Below are 16,301 nucleotides of genomic sequence, written 5' to 3' on the forward strand. Positions count from 1 at the left end.
CAGCCTTTTACTCATCCTTCGTGACAATGTTCCCTTCCGCATCCAGTAAAGGATGGAGATTCTCCTTGGCTCTTTTTTGTTGTTAAAGTATTTATAGAAACATTTTTTGTTATCCCTTTACAATCATGGTCAGATTGAGCTCTAGCTGTGCCTTTGCCTTTCTAATTCCAGCTCTGCATGACCTAACGAGGGCCTTGTACTCTTCTTCAGTTGCCTGCCCCTTCTTCCAAAGGTGATAAACTCTCCTTTTTTTCCTGAGTCCCAGCAAAAGCTCCCCGTTCAGCCAGGCTGGTCATCTTCCCCGACGGCTCTTCTTACGGCACATGGGGAATGCCTGCTCCTGCGCCTTCAAGATTTCCTTCTTGAAGAAGGTCCAGACTTCCTGGGCCCCTTTGCCCTATAGGACCGTCTCCCAAGGGACCCTCTCAATCAGTGTCCTGAACAGGCCGAAGTCTGCCCTCCAGAAGTCCATGGTAATGGTTTTGCTGACCGCCCCTCCTTACTTCAACAAGAATTAAGAACTCTATCATTTCATGGTCACTAAGCCCAAGACGGCCTCTGACCATCACTTCTCCCACCAGACCCTCTCTGTTTGTAAACAGCAGGTCAAGCAGGGCACCTCCCCTGGTGGACTCGCTTACCAGCTGTGTCAGGAAGTTATCTTCCACACACTCCAGCAACCTCCGCGACTGGTTTCTCTCGGCTGTGTTATAATTCCAGCAGACATCCGGTAAGTTCACTTCCTCACAACAACAAGAGCTTGCGATCGTGAGACTTCTGACAGTCGCTCGTAGAACGCTTCGTCGGCTTCTTCGTCCTCGTTGGGTGGTCTACAACAGACACCCAGCAGGATATCTGCCTTGTTAGCCTTCCCCCTCATCCTTACCCATAAACATTCAATCTTGTCGTCACAATCGTTGACCTCTCTACAATCAAAACACTCCCTAACATACAGAGAGCCACCCCACCACCTCTCCTTCCTTGCCTATCCCTCCTGAAGAGCTTATAGCCATCCATTGCAGCACCCCAGTCATGTGAGTCGTCCCACCATGTTTCTGTGATGGCGACTACATCATAGCTCTCCTGCTGCACAATGCCTTCCAGCTCCTCCTGTTTGCTGCCCATGCTGCGTGCACTGGAGTACATGCACTTGAGCTGGGCTATCGATTTCGCCCCCAACATCGGCACGCCACCCCCAGGCACATCTCTAGGCAGCCTGGTTTCATCCCCTGCCCCCTTCAAATCTCGGCACTCAGCCCAAAGAAAGACCCCACAGGCGGTCACTCCCAGCCTCCCCTGCCTGCCGCTCCCGCTCCCCCTGGGCCTCTCACGGGCCTCACCAGCTCTCCCAGAGCTCACCAGCCTCAGCCCCGCGGCCGCAGCCTTCCCTCACCACAGCCAGGCACTGCCTCAGCACCCTCAGCGACCAGCCAATCGGGAGGCAGCTAACAACCTGCCAATCGGGAGGCAGCTAACAACCTGCCAATCAGGGGAGGGCTGACAGGCACCAGCTGCTGCAGAAGCTCCTGGAAGCTTCCAGAAGGCCACTCTCAGCACCCCAAAATCAACACCTCCAGTCCAATAAATAGGTAATCTTCACAAAACAGCCCCCAAAACAACTGCTGGGAGGGGTGGGAGGTGAACGAGGGAATGAATGAGTAGAAATGCTGCCAAAACCCAACCCAAACCCCTCACACGGAAGAAGTTAGAGACCTCAGAGGGGCAAGAGGGAGGGAAAATGCCCTGATTAAATAACACCCCCCCAAAAAAATCTGACATCAATAAATACATCAACAGACCCTGCACTTCTTGTCCTTGCTGCAGGGTGCCAGGGACACCCACGCAGGGTCCCCTGTCCTGTCCCCCCTTGCTGTGTTCCCCAGACCAATCTCCTGGCAGTCCCCATGACACCATCTTCCTTCACGGCGGGGTGCCAGGGCCACACACACAGGGTCCCGTGTCACCGTGCCCAGCTTCCAGCGATATGGGAGTCCCCAGGCCACGGTCTCACCTTGCTGTGGGGTCCCCAGCTGAACCCTTGGGGGGATCCCCCCACCACCATCCCCTCTTCACTGCAGGGTCCCATGCAAGAGTCTCCGGACCACCAACCCCACTGCTGCAGGGTCCCTGGACCACCTGTGCAGGGGACCCCAAGCCACCATCCCTCTGCTCTGAGGTCACACAGAGAGCCCCCTCTGTGAGCTCACCATCCTCCTCACCGTGGGGACCCTGCACCACAGCATGGGGCACTGAGCACCAGGTGCAGGAACAAGCCCCTGACCCTGCTCTGCTGGGAAGGTGGGGCTCTGTGGTGGGTTCACCTGGGCTGGATGCCTGGTGCCCACCAAGCCGCTCTATCACTGCCTCTCCTCAGCTGGACAGGGGGAGAAAAATAATACACCAAGGGTTCGTGGGTCGAGATAAGGACAGGGAGATCACTCACCAATTACCGTCAAGGGAAAAATTAATTTAACGTATTGCCAATAGAAATTAAGAGTAGAATAATGAGAAGTAAAACCTAATCCTAAAACACCTTCCTGCCATCCCTCCCTTCTTCTGGCCTCAACTTCACGCCCAAATTCTCTACCTCCTCCTCCTCTGCAGCGCAGGGCGACAGGGAATGCAGGTTGTGGTCAGGTCATCACACGTTGTCTCTGCTGATTCTTCCTTGCTCCACTGTGCGGTCCCAACCATGGGAGACAGTCCTTCACAAACTTCTCCAACATGGCTCCTTCCCACGGGCTGCAGTTCTTCACAAACTGCTCCAGCATGGCTCCTTTCCACGAGGTGCAGACCCTCAGGAATGGACTGCTCCAGCATGGATCGCCCGTGGCGTCACAGGTCCGGCTAGAAGACCTGCTCCAGCAGAGCTATACATGGGGTCACAGCCTCCTTCGGATGCATCTACCTGCTCCGGTGTCAGGTCCTCAATGGGCTGCAGGTGGATGTCTGCTCCACCATGGACCTTCATGGGCTGCAGGAGGACAATCTGCTCTACCATGGTCTTCACCACAGGCTGCAGGGAATCTCGGCTCCAGCGCCTTCTCCCTTCTCTCATGCAGTTAATATAGCGCAGCAGATTTTTCCCCTTTGTAAATATGTTTAGCACAGAGGCGCAACCACCGTTGCTGATTGGCTCACGTTTGGCCACTAGCAGCTCCATCTTGGACCTACCCAGCATTGGCTCTATCAGACACTGGGGAAGCTTCTGGAGCCTTCTCACAGAAGCCACCCCTGTAGCCCCTTCGCTACCAAAACCTTGCCATGAAAACCCAACACACCCACCTAAAAGCCTACAAGCAAGAGGGGCACCAAGGCACCCACAGAGCACATCCAACGGGAAAGGAAGGCCTAAAGACAGGCTTAGCGAGTTGGCAGCAGTGTGTGGAGTAACCGAACACATTGGAAGGGGCAGCGCCTCATGCCTGGCACACCTCCAAAGCCCAGACCAGCCTGACAGAGAGGCGAGGAAATGGGCCCCCTCTTCACAACACACCCGAAAACCACACCACACGAGTGCCACGGGATGACCTCACTAACGACACCCCACCTCTATTATGCTTTGGTTATGACTTCTACCTGCCCTGACACGTGCCATCAACACCAGCCTTTGGCCTCTAATACTCTCACTTAAAAGCTGCCGCCTGGGCCAAGCGGACATGTCCTCAAGAGGAGGACATGAAATTGCAGAATTTCAGGGAGGAAAATGCGTCCCAACTTATTACTCAGGAGGTTGTGGCATCTAACAGCTGCTTGCTGAAAAATGCTGACATGCGCAAAGATGGTCGCGCCCCTTTGGGACCAGCATAAAAGTCAGCCCAGAGCCTCTCTCCCTCACACACTTCTCCTGACGCCTTCACCTCCACGGTCAACAAGGTGAGCCTGAAACCCCTTCCCCTCCTTCTCCTCACCCACCTGGCCCCTTCTTCCAGCACACTCTGACCCCACACTCACAGCCCTGATGCCTCCCCACCACCATGCTCCCCACAGCCCCACAGCAAGCCACCTCACTCCCTCACCCTCCAACCCTCGCACCCCCATTCCCCTCTGCTTCCTCAACACCCTCTCTTCCAGGGACCCTCCACACCACAGACATGGCCTGCTACGACCTCTGCCGCCCCTGCGGACCCACCCCGCTGGCTGACAGCTGCAACGAGCCCTGTGTCAGGCAGTGCGAGGACTCCCGCGTCGTCATCCAGCCTTCCACCGTGGTCGTCACTCTGCCAGGACCCATCCTCAGCTCCTTCCCACAGAACACCGCCGTCGGATCCTCCTCATCCGCTGCCGTGGGCAACATCCTCAGCTCCCAGGGAGTGCCTGTCTCCTCCGGTGGCTTCGGCTACGGCTATGGCTTTGGAGGCCTGGGCTGCTTCGGTGGCCGAAGAGGCTGTTACCCCTGCTAAGGGCCCTCGCCACCACCCCTGACACCAACCACCCACATCCGGGAAGCCACAGCATGGATTGAGGATGCAACTCTGGCCCTTCCTGGCATGTCGACCGGCCATCCACAACTCCTCCTCTCAAGGCAACAAGCAAGGAAGCAGGGAAGGGGCCTGCCCGGGCTGCCTGGAAACATGGCCCATGTACCTTCTCGTCTTCTACCACCTCCTTCTTTGCACCTCACACCAACTCCCCTCCACTTGGTGCTCCTGCATTTTCACTCTTTCCCCTCAATAAACTTCTCCTGCATCCCAGCCTCAAACGCCTCCACTTCCTTTCTTCTCCCAAGGCTTTTCCAACTTCACCCAAGAAAAAACAGGGCTTAGTAGGTCATCAGGGTGGGGGGAAAGGGGCCACAAGACCTCTCTTACGAAATATGCCACCACCAACACCGGTGCCCCGTGGCTTCCAGAACATTACGCAAGCCCACCACTTGCTCAAAGCCTTTGACGCAATAACGCTCACCTTCGTACGCCTCTCACAAACTCTATCCATGCCAGCACACCCTTGACTAACTCTCTTCCCTACAATGACTCTCCCGCCCTCTCAGCCAACAGAATCACAGAATCATGTAGTTTGGCAGGAACCTCTGGAGAACATGTTCTTCAAACCCGCTGCTCAAGTACGGCCCCCTACAGCAGGTTGTCTGGGGCCATGGCCACTCGGGTTTTCAGTATCTCCAAGGACAGAGACTCCACCACCTCTTTTACTCCTGGACCACCCTCACTCTGGGAAAGCCTTGCCTTCTTTGCTCACGGAATTCTATCTCTTTTCGCTTGTGCACATGGCCTCTTCTCCTGACACTGATCACAAGGCTCTGGGCCCAGCCCTTCAGCCACTTTGCACTCCCCCTCACTGGCCACTTACGCAACCCATACTTTCTCAGCTTCTCTAGGAGCACGTAGTGGGAGACACTGACAAAGGCTTCATTCCAGTACAGCTCAACAACAGCCACTGCTTTCCCCTCGTCCAACACCCAGTCACTTCAACCTTGAAGGCACAGAGTTTGGTCAAACACCGTTTTACCTTTGGAAATCCACGCTGACGGCTCTCCAGCACCTTCTTGCACTTCCTGGGCCTGATAGTGCTTTCCAGAAGGATTTCCTCAATCACCTTCCCCAGAAATGAGGTCAAGCTCACCAGCCTCTACTTTCCACGATCCTCCATCTTGATCTTCTTCAAGATACGAGCTCTCTACCAGTCTTCAGGAACTGCTCCAAGGCACATCACCATTCCAAGACAATGAGCACCGGCCTCCCAAGACCATCAGCCATCTCCCTTGGAATTCCTGGCTGCAACCCGTCAGGCCCCGTGGACTTACGGACACCCAGTCGCACAGCACTCTGTCCTACCTCCCTTCATCTTCCTCAGCAACAAGCACTGCTCACCTGACAAACAGCCTGAAAAACACTCATCTCAGTTCAATCCAGGCAGGCCTGGCCATTCATCAACCCTTTGGCATGCACCCACCACCACCAGGGCCTCGGCTCTGCAGCCACATGCTGCATGCTCGCCTACAACTCCCCTCGGCAATCTCCAAATTCTCTTTCTGCGTCTCAAACACTATGCAGGGAAAGAAGCTCACCCCTCGGTACTCACCTCAAGTAAAAACCCCAAAGGCCCTCGCTCACCAGGGCTCCACTCCTCCTCTGCCTCTCGCCACACTGTCGGGCTCTCCAGAAACTCACCTGCCCTTGCAGGGTGCCCCATATGGAATCACGGAAACTTTTACCTTGGAAAAGACAATTAACATCATTGACTCCACCCATTAACCTAACTCTACCAAGTCCACCAATAAACCATGTCCCTAAGCACCACATCTACATGATTTTCAAATACCTCCAGGGATGGTGACTCAACCACTTCCTTGGGCAGCCTGTTCCAAGCCTTGACAACCCTTTTAATGAAGAAAGCATTCTAAGTATCCTATGAAAACCTCCCCTGGTGCAACCTGAGGCCCTTTCCTCTCGTCCTATCACTCCTTACTAGGGAGAAGAGACTGAATCCCAGCTTGTCACAATCTCCTTTCAGGTAGTTGCAGAGACCGATAAGGTTTCCCCTGAGGCTCCTCTTCTCCAGGATAAACAACCCCAGTTCCCTCAGCCGCTCCTCATAAGTCTTCTTCTATGGACCCTTCACCAGCTCCGTTGCTCTTCCTTGGACACTCTCCAGCTACTCCATCTCTTTCTTGTAGACTTAAGGGCCCAAAACTGAACACAGGATTCGAGGGGCGGCCTCACCATCGCAGCGTACAGGGGGACAACCACTTCCCTACTCCTGCTGGCCACACTATTTCTGATACAGGCCAGGATGCCATGGGCCTTCGAGGCCACCTGGGCACACTGCTGGCTCCTGTTCAGCTGGCTGTCAACCAGCACCCCGAGGTCCTTTTCTGCAGGGCAGCTTTCCAGCCACTCTTCCCCAAGCCTGTAGCCTTGCATGGAGTTGTTGTCACTCAAGTGCAGGACCCAGCACTGAGCCTCATTGAATCTCATACAACTGGCCTCGGCCCATCGACCCAGCCTGTCCACAGCCCTCTGTAGATCCTTAAACTGAACTGACCCCAATACTGAGCCCAGGGGTACACCATTTGTGACCAGCCGCCAACTGGATTTAACTCCATTCACCACAACTCTTTGGGCCCGGCCATCCAGACAGTTTTTTACCCAGCAAACAGTTTGCCCGTCCAAGCCACGAGCAGCCAGTTTCTCCACCGGAATGGTTCGGGAAATGGTGTCAAAGGCTTTACAACAGTCCAGGTAAACAACATCCACAGCCTTTCCCTCATCCACTAAGCAGCTCACCTTGTCACAGGAGGAGATCAGGTGAGTCAAGCAGGACCTGCCTTTCACAAAGCCATCCTGACTGGGCCTGATTGCCTCCTTGTCCTGTATGTGCTGTGTGATGGCACTCAAGATGATCTACTCCATACCCTTTCATGGAACCGAGCTCACACTAACAGGCCTGGAGTTCCCCAGACCCTCCTTGTGGCCCTTCTTGCAGATGGGCATCACATTTGCTAACCTCCAGTCAACTGGGACCTCCCCAGTTACACATGAGCGCTCATAAATGATTGGAAGTGGCTTGGTTTGATACAACCTTAAAACAAGAGGGGCACCAGGACAACCACAGAGCACACCCAAGGGGAAAAGCCAGGCCTAAAGACAGGATTAGCGAGATGGCAGCAAGCCGGGGAAAGAGCAAATGCGATGGAAGTGGCCTCAAGTTGCGCCAGGGGAGCTTTAGGCTGGATATTAGGAAAAATTTCTTCCCTGAGAGAGTGGTGAAGCATTGGAACAGGCTGCCCAGGGAGGTGGTGGAGTCACCATCACTGGAGGTGTTCAAGGAATGTGTGGACGTTGCATTGCAGGAAATCGTTTAGAGGGTATGGCGGTGCTGGTTTGATGGTTGGACTTGATCATGTTACAGGTCTTTTCCAACCTTGATGATTCTGTGATTCTGTGAAGTGCAGAGCCTCATGACCGGCACACCCACAAAGCCCAGAACAGCCTTCCAGGGCCGCAAGGAAATGAGGCCCCTCTTCACAACGCACCCGCAAACCACACCACACGAGTGCCACGGGATGACCTCAGGGACAACACCCCACCTCTCCTACACTTTGGACACATCTGCCAATTACTCTGACACGCACCTTCCATGCAAATCCTCCCAAATACCTAGTCTCACTTAAAAGCTCCCGCCAGGGCCATGTGGACACATAATCAAGAGGAGGACATTAAAAAGGGAGAACTGTGGGAAGGAAAACATGTCCAACCTCATTACACACCAGGTTGTGGCATGCAACGCCTGCTTGCTGAAAAATACCGTCATGCGCAAAGGCTGTCTCACCCCCTTGGGCACTCGGGGACCAGCATAAAAGCCGGCCCAGCACCTCTCTCCCTCACACACTTCTCCTGACACCTTCTCCTCTGCGGTCAACAAGGTGAGCCTGAAACCCCTTCCCCTCCTTCTCTAGACGCAGCTGGCCTGCCTCTTCCAGTACGATCTGCCTCCACACTCAGCAGCCCTGATGTCTCCCCACCACCACACTCCCCATAGCCCCACACCACGACTCCCCACTCCCTCGACCTCCTGCAAAACCACCCCTCGCACCCCCATTCCCCTCCGCTTCCTCAACACCCTCTCTTCCAGGGACCCTCCACACCACAGACATGGCCTGCTACGACCTCTGCCGCCCCTGCGGACCCACCCCGCTGGCTGACAGCTGCAACGAGCCCTGTGTCAGGCAGTGCGAGGACTCCCGTGTCGTCATCCAGCCTCCCGCCGTGCTCGTCACCCTGCCAGGACCCATCCTCAGCTCCTTCCCACAGAACACCGCCGTCGGATCCTCCTCATCCGCTGCCGTGGGCAACATCCTCAGCTCCCAGGGAGTGCCCATCTCCTCCGGCGGCTTCGGCTACGGCTATGGCTTTGGAGGCCTGGGCTGCTTCGGCGGCAGGAGAGGCTGCTACCCCTGCTAAGGGCCCTCGCCACTACCCCTGACACCAACCACCCACATCCTGGAAACCACGGCATGGATTGAGGACATAACTCCGGGCCCTTCCTGGCACGTTGACCTGCTGTCCACAGCTCCTCCGCTCAAGGCACCAAGCAAGAAGGCAGGGAAGGGGCCTGCCCGGGCTGCCTGGAAACATGGCCCATGTACCTCCTCCTCTTCTCCCACCTCCTTCTTTGCACCTCACACCAGCTCCCCTCCACATGGTGCTCCTGCATTTTCACTCTTTTGCCTCAATAAAGTTCTCCTGCATCCCAGCCTCAAATGCCTCCACTTTTCTTCACCCAAGAAGAAACAGGGCTTAAAAGCCCATCACGGTTGGTGGAAAAGGGCAACAACACCTCTCCTATGAAACAGGCCACCACCAACGCCGGTGCCTCAGGGCTTCCAGAACATGACACAAGCCCACCCACCACTTACCCAAAGGCTTTGACGCAATAATTCTCACCTTCGTATGCCTCTCACAAAGTCTCCCCATGCCAGCACACCCTTGACTAACTCTCTTCACTACAATGACTCTCATGCCCTCCCAGCCAACAGAATCACAGAATCATGCAGTTCGGCAGGAACCTCTGGATATCATGTGCTTCAACCCACTGCTGAAGCACGACCACCCACAGCAGGTTGTCTGGGACCATGGCTGGTTGGTTTTCAGTATCTCCCAGGAGGGAGACTCCACCACCTCTTCCACTCTCTGACCACCCTCACTCTGGAAAAGACTTGCCTTCTTCGCCCATGCAATGCCATGTGTTCTCTACTTGTGCCCAAGGACTCTTGTCCTAGTCGTGCGTACTACTCAGAAGAACCACGCTCCCTCAACTTCACTCCCTCCCGTCTGGGATTTATACACATTGATGACAGAACCCCTGCACATTCTTTGCCTCCTAGGTAAGGAATCCCAGCACCTCGGCCTCTTCTCATAGGAATGACGCTTCTGCCACTTCAGCATCTTGGTGGCCCTGCACTGGTCTTGCTCCACTACGTCCATGTCCTTCTTCCACTGGGAACACCAGAACCGCACACAGCACCCCACATGGGACCTCACCAGTGCTGAGGAGACACGAAGGGTCACCTCCCTCAACCTACTGCCAACGCTTTTCCTAATGACACACTGGAGGCTGGTGGCCCCATTTTGCAGCAAGGTCCTTTTCTACCTCATGCTACATTTTTTTTCCACCAGGGCCACAAGCGCCTTCTCTGCTAAGCTGCTTTCTATCCAATATGCCCCCAGCCACTCCTGCTACCTGGAATGTTGCCTCCCCAGGAACAGGACTTTGCACCTCCCCTTACTCAACTCCAGCAGATTCTTCTATGTCCAGTGCAAGGACATCGGGTAGCGCCCGCAGCAATCGTGGGTTCAAACCATCTTTCCCCATGGACTTATGCACATCCACTTACACAACCCTCCCTTTATGGGGGGCAGATGTGATTCCACTGGCACCCCTAGCCCGGCCCTGAATTGGCCCAGCGTGACTCTTCCCTGCCAGGCACTCCAGCACCCATCAACACAGATGCACAGATACCCTTCCTGCCTCACCTCGCCTTCCTCACCAACAAGCACATCCCACGTGGCAAAGAACCCCCAAGACACAGTTACGCTGAATTTGGGCAGGTCTTGGGACTCTGGAGAGGTCCTCACTGACTGCAAGCCAGCCAACGTTATTCCAACTTATAAAAAGGGTGTCAGTGAAGAGCCAGGAAACTGCAGACCTCTTAGTCTAAACTCAGGACCTAGAAAAATGATGGAGAAGATCCTACTGGGTGCTACTGAAAGGCGTTCAAAGGACAAGGCAATCATCAGCAACAGTGAGTATGGGTCCACTAAGGAAACGTCCTGTTTCATTTCATAGCCTTCTACGATAAGGTCACCTGCACTGTCGATGAAGGGAAGGTGGTGGATGTAGTTTTTCTGGATTTTAGGAGGGCTTTTGATCCTGTCCCTCACAGCATCCCTCTGGACATGATGTCCAGCTGTGAGATGAGCAGGTACACGCTGCCCTGGGTGAAGAACTGGCTGAAGGGCAGAGCTCAAAGGGTTGTAGGGAATGGGGCTACATCAGGCTGGCGACCAGTCACCAGGGGTGTGCCTCTGGGCTCCGTTCTAGGGCCAGTTCTGTCCAAGATTCTGATCAACCATCTGGATGCAGGAGATGAATGCACCACTAGCAAGTTTGCTGATGATACCAAACTGGGAGGTGCTGTTGACTCTCTTGAGGGACAAGAGGCTTTGCAGACGGATCTAGAGAGATTGGAGCATTGATGATTGCCCAGCGGCATGAAATTTAACAAGAACAAATGCCAGATTCTGCACCTGGGACGCAGTAACAGCGGGCACAAGCACAGACTGGGAGAGGAGTGGCTGGAGAGCAGCCCCGCAGAAAGGGATCTGGGGGTGCTGGCTGACAGCAGGCTCAACAGGAGGCAGCTGTGTGCCCTGGCAGCCGAGGGGGCAAACCCCATCCTGGGGTGTGTCAAACACACCATAACCAGCCGGTCAAAAGAGGGGATTGTCCCGCTGTGTTCAGCCCTGGTACGGCCTCACCTTGAGTACTGTGAGCAGTTCTGGGCCTCACCATTTAAGAAGGTTGTGAAAGTCCTTGAAAGCATCCAGAGGAGGACAACAAAGGTGGTGACAGGGCTGGGAGGCATGTCCTTTGAGGAGGGGCTGAGGATTTTGGGTTTGCCTAGTTTGGAGGAGGCCGACGGGTGACCTCATTGCTCTCTGCAGCTTCCTGAGGAGGGGAAGGGGAGAGGGAGGTGCTGATCACTTCTCCCTTGGACCCAGCGACAACACGCATGGGAATCGTTCAAAGCTGCATCAGGGTTGGTTCAGACGACATTAGGAAGAATTTCTTTACAGAGACCGTGGTCAAACACTGGAATAGGCTTCCTAGAGAAGCAGTCAATGCTCCATGCCTGTCAGTGTTTAAGAGGCATCTGGACAAAGCCCTAATTAACATCCTTTAACCTTTGGTCAGCCCTGAAGTGGTCAGGCAGTTGGACTAGATGATCCTTGTAGGTCCCTTCCAACTGGACTGCTCTACTCTACTCTAGTCTATTCTGCTCCATCAAACCTTCCGCACACAAACAGCACCTCGAGGTTCTCAGGCGCACAGCCCAGCATGCGCCCCTCCCATTTCCCCTCCACCATGTCCAGTCCCGCTCTGGCCCCACAAACACTGCGCAGAGAAATGGCCTCAGCCCTCGGCACTCAGCCCAAAGAAAGACCCCACAGGCGGTCACTCCCAGCCTCCCCTGCCTGCCGCTCCCGCTCCCCCTGGGCCTCTCACGGGCCTCACCAGCTCTCCCAGAGCTCACCAGCCTCAGCCCCGCGGCCGCAGCCTGTGTTCCCCAGACCAATCTCCTGGCAGTCCCCATGACACCATCTTCCTTCACGGCGGGGTGCCAGGGCCACACACACAGGGTCCCGTGTCACCGTGCCCAGCTTCCAGCGATATGGGAGTCCCCAGGCCACGGTCTCACCTTGCTGTGGGGTCCCCAGCTGAACCCTTGGGGGGATCCCCCCACCACCATCCCCTCTTCACTGCAGGGACCCATGCAAGAGTCTCCCGACCACCATCCCCTCTGCTGCAGGGTCCCTGGACCACCTGTGCAGGGGACCCCAAGCCACCATCCCTCTGCTCTGAGGTCACACAGAGAGCCCCCTCTGTGAGCTCACCATCCTCCTCACCGTGGGGACCCTGCACCACAGCATGGGGCACTGAGCACCAGGTGCAGGAACAAGCCCCTGACCCTGCTCTGCTGGGAAGGTGGGGCTCTGTGGTGGGTTCACCTGGGCTGGATGCCTGGTGCCCACCAAGCCGCTCTATCACTGCCTCTCCTCAGCTGGACAGGGGGAGAAAAATAATACACCAAGGGTTCGTGGGTCGAGATAAGGACAGGGAGATCACTCACCAATTACCGTCAAGGGAAAAATTAATTTCACGTATTGCCAATAGATATTAAGAGTAGAATAATGAGAAGTAAAACCTAATCCTAAAACACCTTCCTGCCATCCCTCCCTTCTTCTGGCCTCAACTTCACGCCCAAATTCTCTACCTCCTCCTCCCCAGCAGCGCAGGGCGACAGGGAATGCGGGTTGTGGTCAGGTCATCACACGTTGTCTCTGCTGATTCTTCCTTGCTCCACTGTGCGGTCCGACCCCTGGGAGACAGTCCTTCACAAAGTTCTCCAACATGGCTCCTTCCCATGGGCTGCAGTTCTTCACAAACTGCTCCAGCATGGCTCCTTTCCACGAGGTGCAGACCTTCAGGAACGGACTGCTCCAGCGTGGATCACCCATGGCGTCACAGGTCCGGCTAGAAGACCTGCTCCAGCAGAGCTATACATGGGGTCACAGCCTCCTTCGGATGCATCTACCTGCTCCGGTGTCAGGTCCTCCATGGGCTGCAGGTGGATGTCTGCTCCACCATGGACCTTCATGGGCTGCAGGGGGACAAACTGCTCTACCATGGTCTTCACCACAGGCTGCAGGGAATCTCGGCTCCAGCGCCTTCTCCCTTCTCTCATGCAGTTAATATAGCGCAGCAGATTTTTCCCCTTCGTAAATATGTTTAGCACAGAGGCGCTACCACCGTTGCTGATTGGCTCATGTTTGGCCACTAGCAGCTCCATCTTGGACCTACCCAGCATTGGCTCTATCAGACACTGGGGAAGCTTCTGGAGCCTTCTCACAGAAGCCACCCCTGTAGCCCCTTCGCTACCAAAACCTTGCCACGAAAACCCAACACATCCAGCTAAAAGCCTACAAGCAAGCGGGGCACCAAGGCACCCACAGAGCACATCCAACGGGAAAGGCGAGGCCTAAAGACAGGCTTAGCGAGTTGGCAGCAGTGTGTGGAGTGACCGAACACATTGGAAGGGGCAGCGCCTCACGACCCTCTTCACAACGCACCCGCAAACCACATCACACGAGTGCCACAGGATGACATCACTGACGACACCCCACCTCTATTATGCTTTGGTCATGACTTCTACCTGCCCTGACACGTGCCATCAACACCAGCCTTTGGCCTCTAATACTCTCACTTAAAAGCTGCCGCCTGGGCCAAGCGGACATGTCCTCAAGAGGAGGACATGATATTGCAGAATTTCAGGAAGGAAAACACGTCCCACCTTATTACTCATGAGGTTGTGGCAAGCAACAGCTGCTTGATGAAAAATGCTGTCATGCGCAAAGATTGTCGCGCCCCTTGAGGACAAGAATAAAAGCCGTCCCAGAGCCTCTCTCCCTCACACACTTCGCCTTACGCCGCCTTCTCCGCAGTCAACAAGGTGAGCCTGAAACCCTTTCCCCTCCTTCTCCTGACCCACCTGGCCCCTTCTTCCAGCACACTCTGACTCCAGACTCAGCAATCCTGATGCCTCCCCAACACCACACACCCCACAGTCCCACACCACGCCTCCCCATCCCTCGCCCTCCTGCAACACCACCCCTTGTACCCCCATTCCCCTCCACTTCCTCAACACCCTCTCTTCCAGGAACCCTCCACACCACAGACATGGCCTGCTACGACCTCTGCCGCCCCTGCGGACCCACCCCGCTGGCTAACAGCTGCAACGAGCCCTGTGTCAGGCAGTGCGAGGACTCCCGCGTCGTCATCCAGCCTTCCACCGTGGTCGTCACCCTGCCAGGACCCATCCTCAGCTCCTTCCCACAGAACACCGCCGTCGGATCCTCCTCATCCGCTGCCGTGGGCAACATCCTCAGCTCCCAGGGAGTGCCCGTCTCCTCCGGTGGCTTTGGCTACGGCTTCGGCTTTGGAGGCCTGGGCTGCTTCAGCGGCAGGAGAGGCTGCTACCCCTGCTAAGGGCCCTCAACACCACCCCTGACACCAAGCACCCACATCCGGGAGGACACGGAATCGATTGAGGACGCACCTCCAGGATGTCACTGGGACGTAGACCTGGCGCCCGTGGCTCTTCTTCTCAAGGGAAAACGCAAGGAAGCAGGGAAGGGGCCAGCCCAGGCTGCCTGGAAACATGGCCCATGTACCTCCTCCGCTTCTCCCACCTCCTTCTTTGAATCGCCCCTTCTGCTATGTCCACTACTCTCTGCTGCAAACACCTTCTTGCAAGCCAACAACCAGCCGAGACCAGGAAGATCTTGCTGCTCTGACAAGATCTTTCTCACACAAGGGACCTTGGCTGACGGGTGCCCTACTTGCACCTCACACCGGCTCTCTTCCACTTTTCACTCCTTCCTTTTCACTCTTTTGCCTCAATAAAGATGTCCTGCATCCCAGCATGACACGCCTCCACTTCCTTTCTTTCCCAAGGCTCTTCCAACTTCACACAGCACAAAGCCAGGGCTCAAAAGGCCCTCAGGGTGGGTGGAAAAGGGCTACAAGACCTCTCTTAGGAACTACGTCCCCAGCAACAACAACAACAACACAGACCGCTAAACGGGGGCTTCCAGCCCATGACACAAGCCCTTCACTTGCACAAACAAAGGCTCGGACATGCTAATGCACTTCTACCCATGCCTCTGACGCAACCTCCCCATGGCACCACGTCCTTGACCAACTCTCTTCCCCAGCACGACTCCCTGCCCAGCACAGCAAGCAGAATTACAGCAAACAGAATCAGTGAGGGCACAAGGAAACTCAGGAAATCATCTACTTCAACCCAACCTGCTCAGGCACGGTCAGCCCGAGCAGACTGTCCACGACCACGGCCAGCCAGGTTTTCAGTATCTCCAAGGATGGAGACTCCGACACCTCTCTGCGCTGCCGGTTCCACTGCTTGACCACCCTCACACTGGAAGAGGCTTGCCTTCTCTTCCAAGGATATGGCACATCTTTTCAGCTTGGTCCACTCACCTGTGGTGGGTTGACCCTGGCTCAACTCCAGGTGCCCACCCAGTTTGCACTCAACCTCACTGGCTACTTATGCAAACCCATAATTTCTTGGGTGGTCTATGAGAAATTAAGGGGAGAAAACGTCAAAGGCTTTACTGAAAAGTCAACGTAAACACCAGCCACGGCTCTCTCCTCGTCCACAAAGCTAGTCACTTCAAAGTAGAAGACACACAGGTTGGCCAAGCATGATTTCCCCTTTGTAAATCCATGCTGAAAACTCCCCATCACCTCGTTGTCCTTACGGGGATTGGCAGTGCCTTCCAAGAGGGTTTACTACATCACCTTCTTAGAAACGAGGTCAGGCTAGGAAACCTCTACTTTCCCAGATCTTCCTTCCTGATCTTCTCCAAGATACAAGGGCTATGAACTCTCTTTCCAGCCATCAAAAACCACTCCCAGGCACCACCAACTTCCCAACAGAATGGAGAGGGGCCTCCCAAGAGCATCAGCCAGCTCCCTCCACA

The 16,301-nt window shown here is 55.3% G+C and overlaps 2 protein-coding genes and 1 pseudogene across 2 annotated transcripts; all 3 read left to right on the top strand.

The window, feature by feature from the left end:
- The first annotated feature begins 3,781 nt into the window (after positions 1–3,781).
- Positions 3,782–4,403, top strand: LOC132322094 (feather keratin-like). The gene is made up of 3 exons (XM_059836290.1): positions 3,782–3,867; positions 3,991–4,014; positions 4,094–4,403. The coding sequence occupies exons 1-3, from the start codon at positions 3,782–3,784 to the stop codon at positions 4,401–4,403; spliced, it is 420 nt and encodes a 139-aa protein (XP_059692273.1).
- Positions 4,404–8,148: 3,745 nt separating this feature from the next.
- LOC132322095 (feather keratin 1-like) lies at positions 8,149–8,921 on the top strand (annotated as a pseudogene).
- Positions 8,922–10,695: 1,774 nt separating this feature from the next.
- LOC132322097 (uncharacterized) lies at positions 10,696–14,787 on the top strand. The gene is made up of 4 exons (XM_059836291.1): positions 10,696–10,762; positions 10,807–10,942; positions 14,157–14,251; positions 14,459–14,787. The coding sequence occupies exons 1-4, from the start codon at positions 10,696–10,698 to the stop codon at positions 14,785–14,787; spliced, it is 627 nt and encodes a 208-aa protein (XP_059692274.1).
- The last annotated feature ends 1,514 nt before the right edge of the window (positions 14,788–16,301 follow it).

The sequence above is a fragment of the Gavia stellata genome, chromosome 3, assembly GCF_030936135.1.
Source record: "Gavia stellata isolate bGavSte3 chromosome 3, bGavSte3.hap2, whole genome shotgun sequence".
In the NCBI taxonomy this organism is placed as follows: Eukaryota; Metazoa; Chordata; class Aves; order Gaviiformes; family Gaviidae; genus Gavia; species Gavia stellata.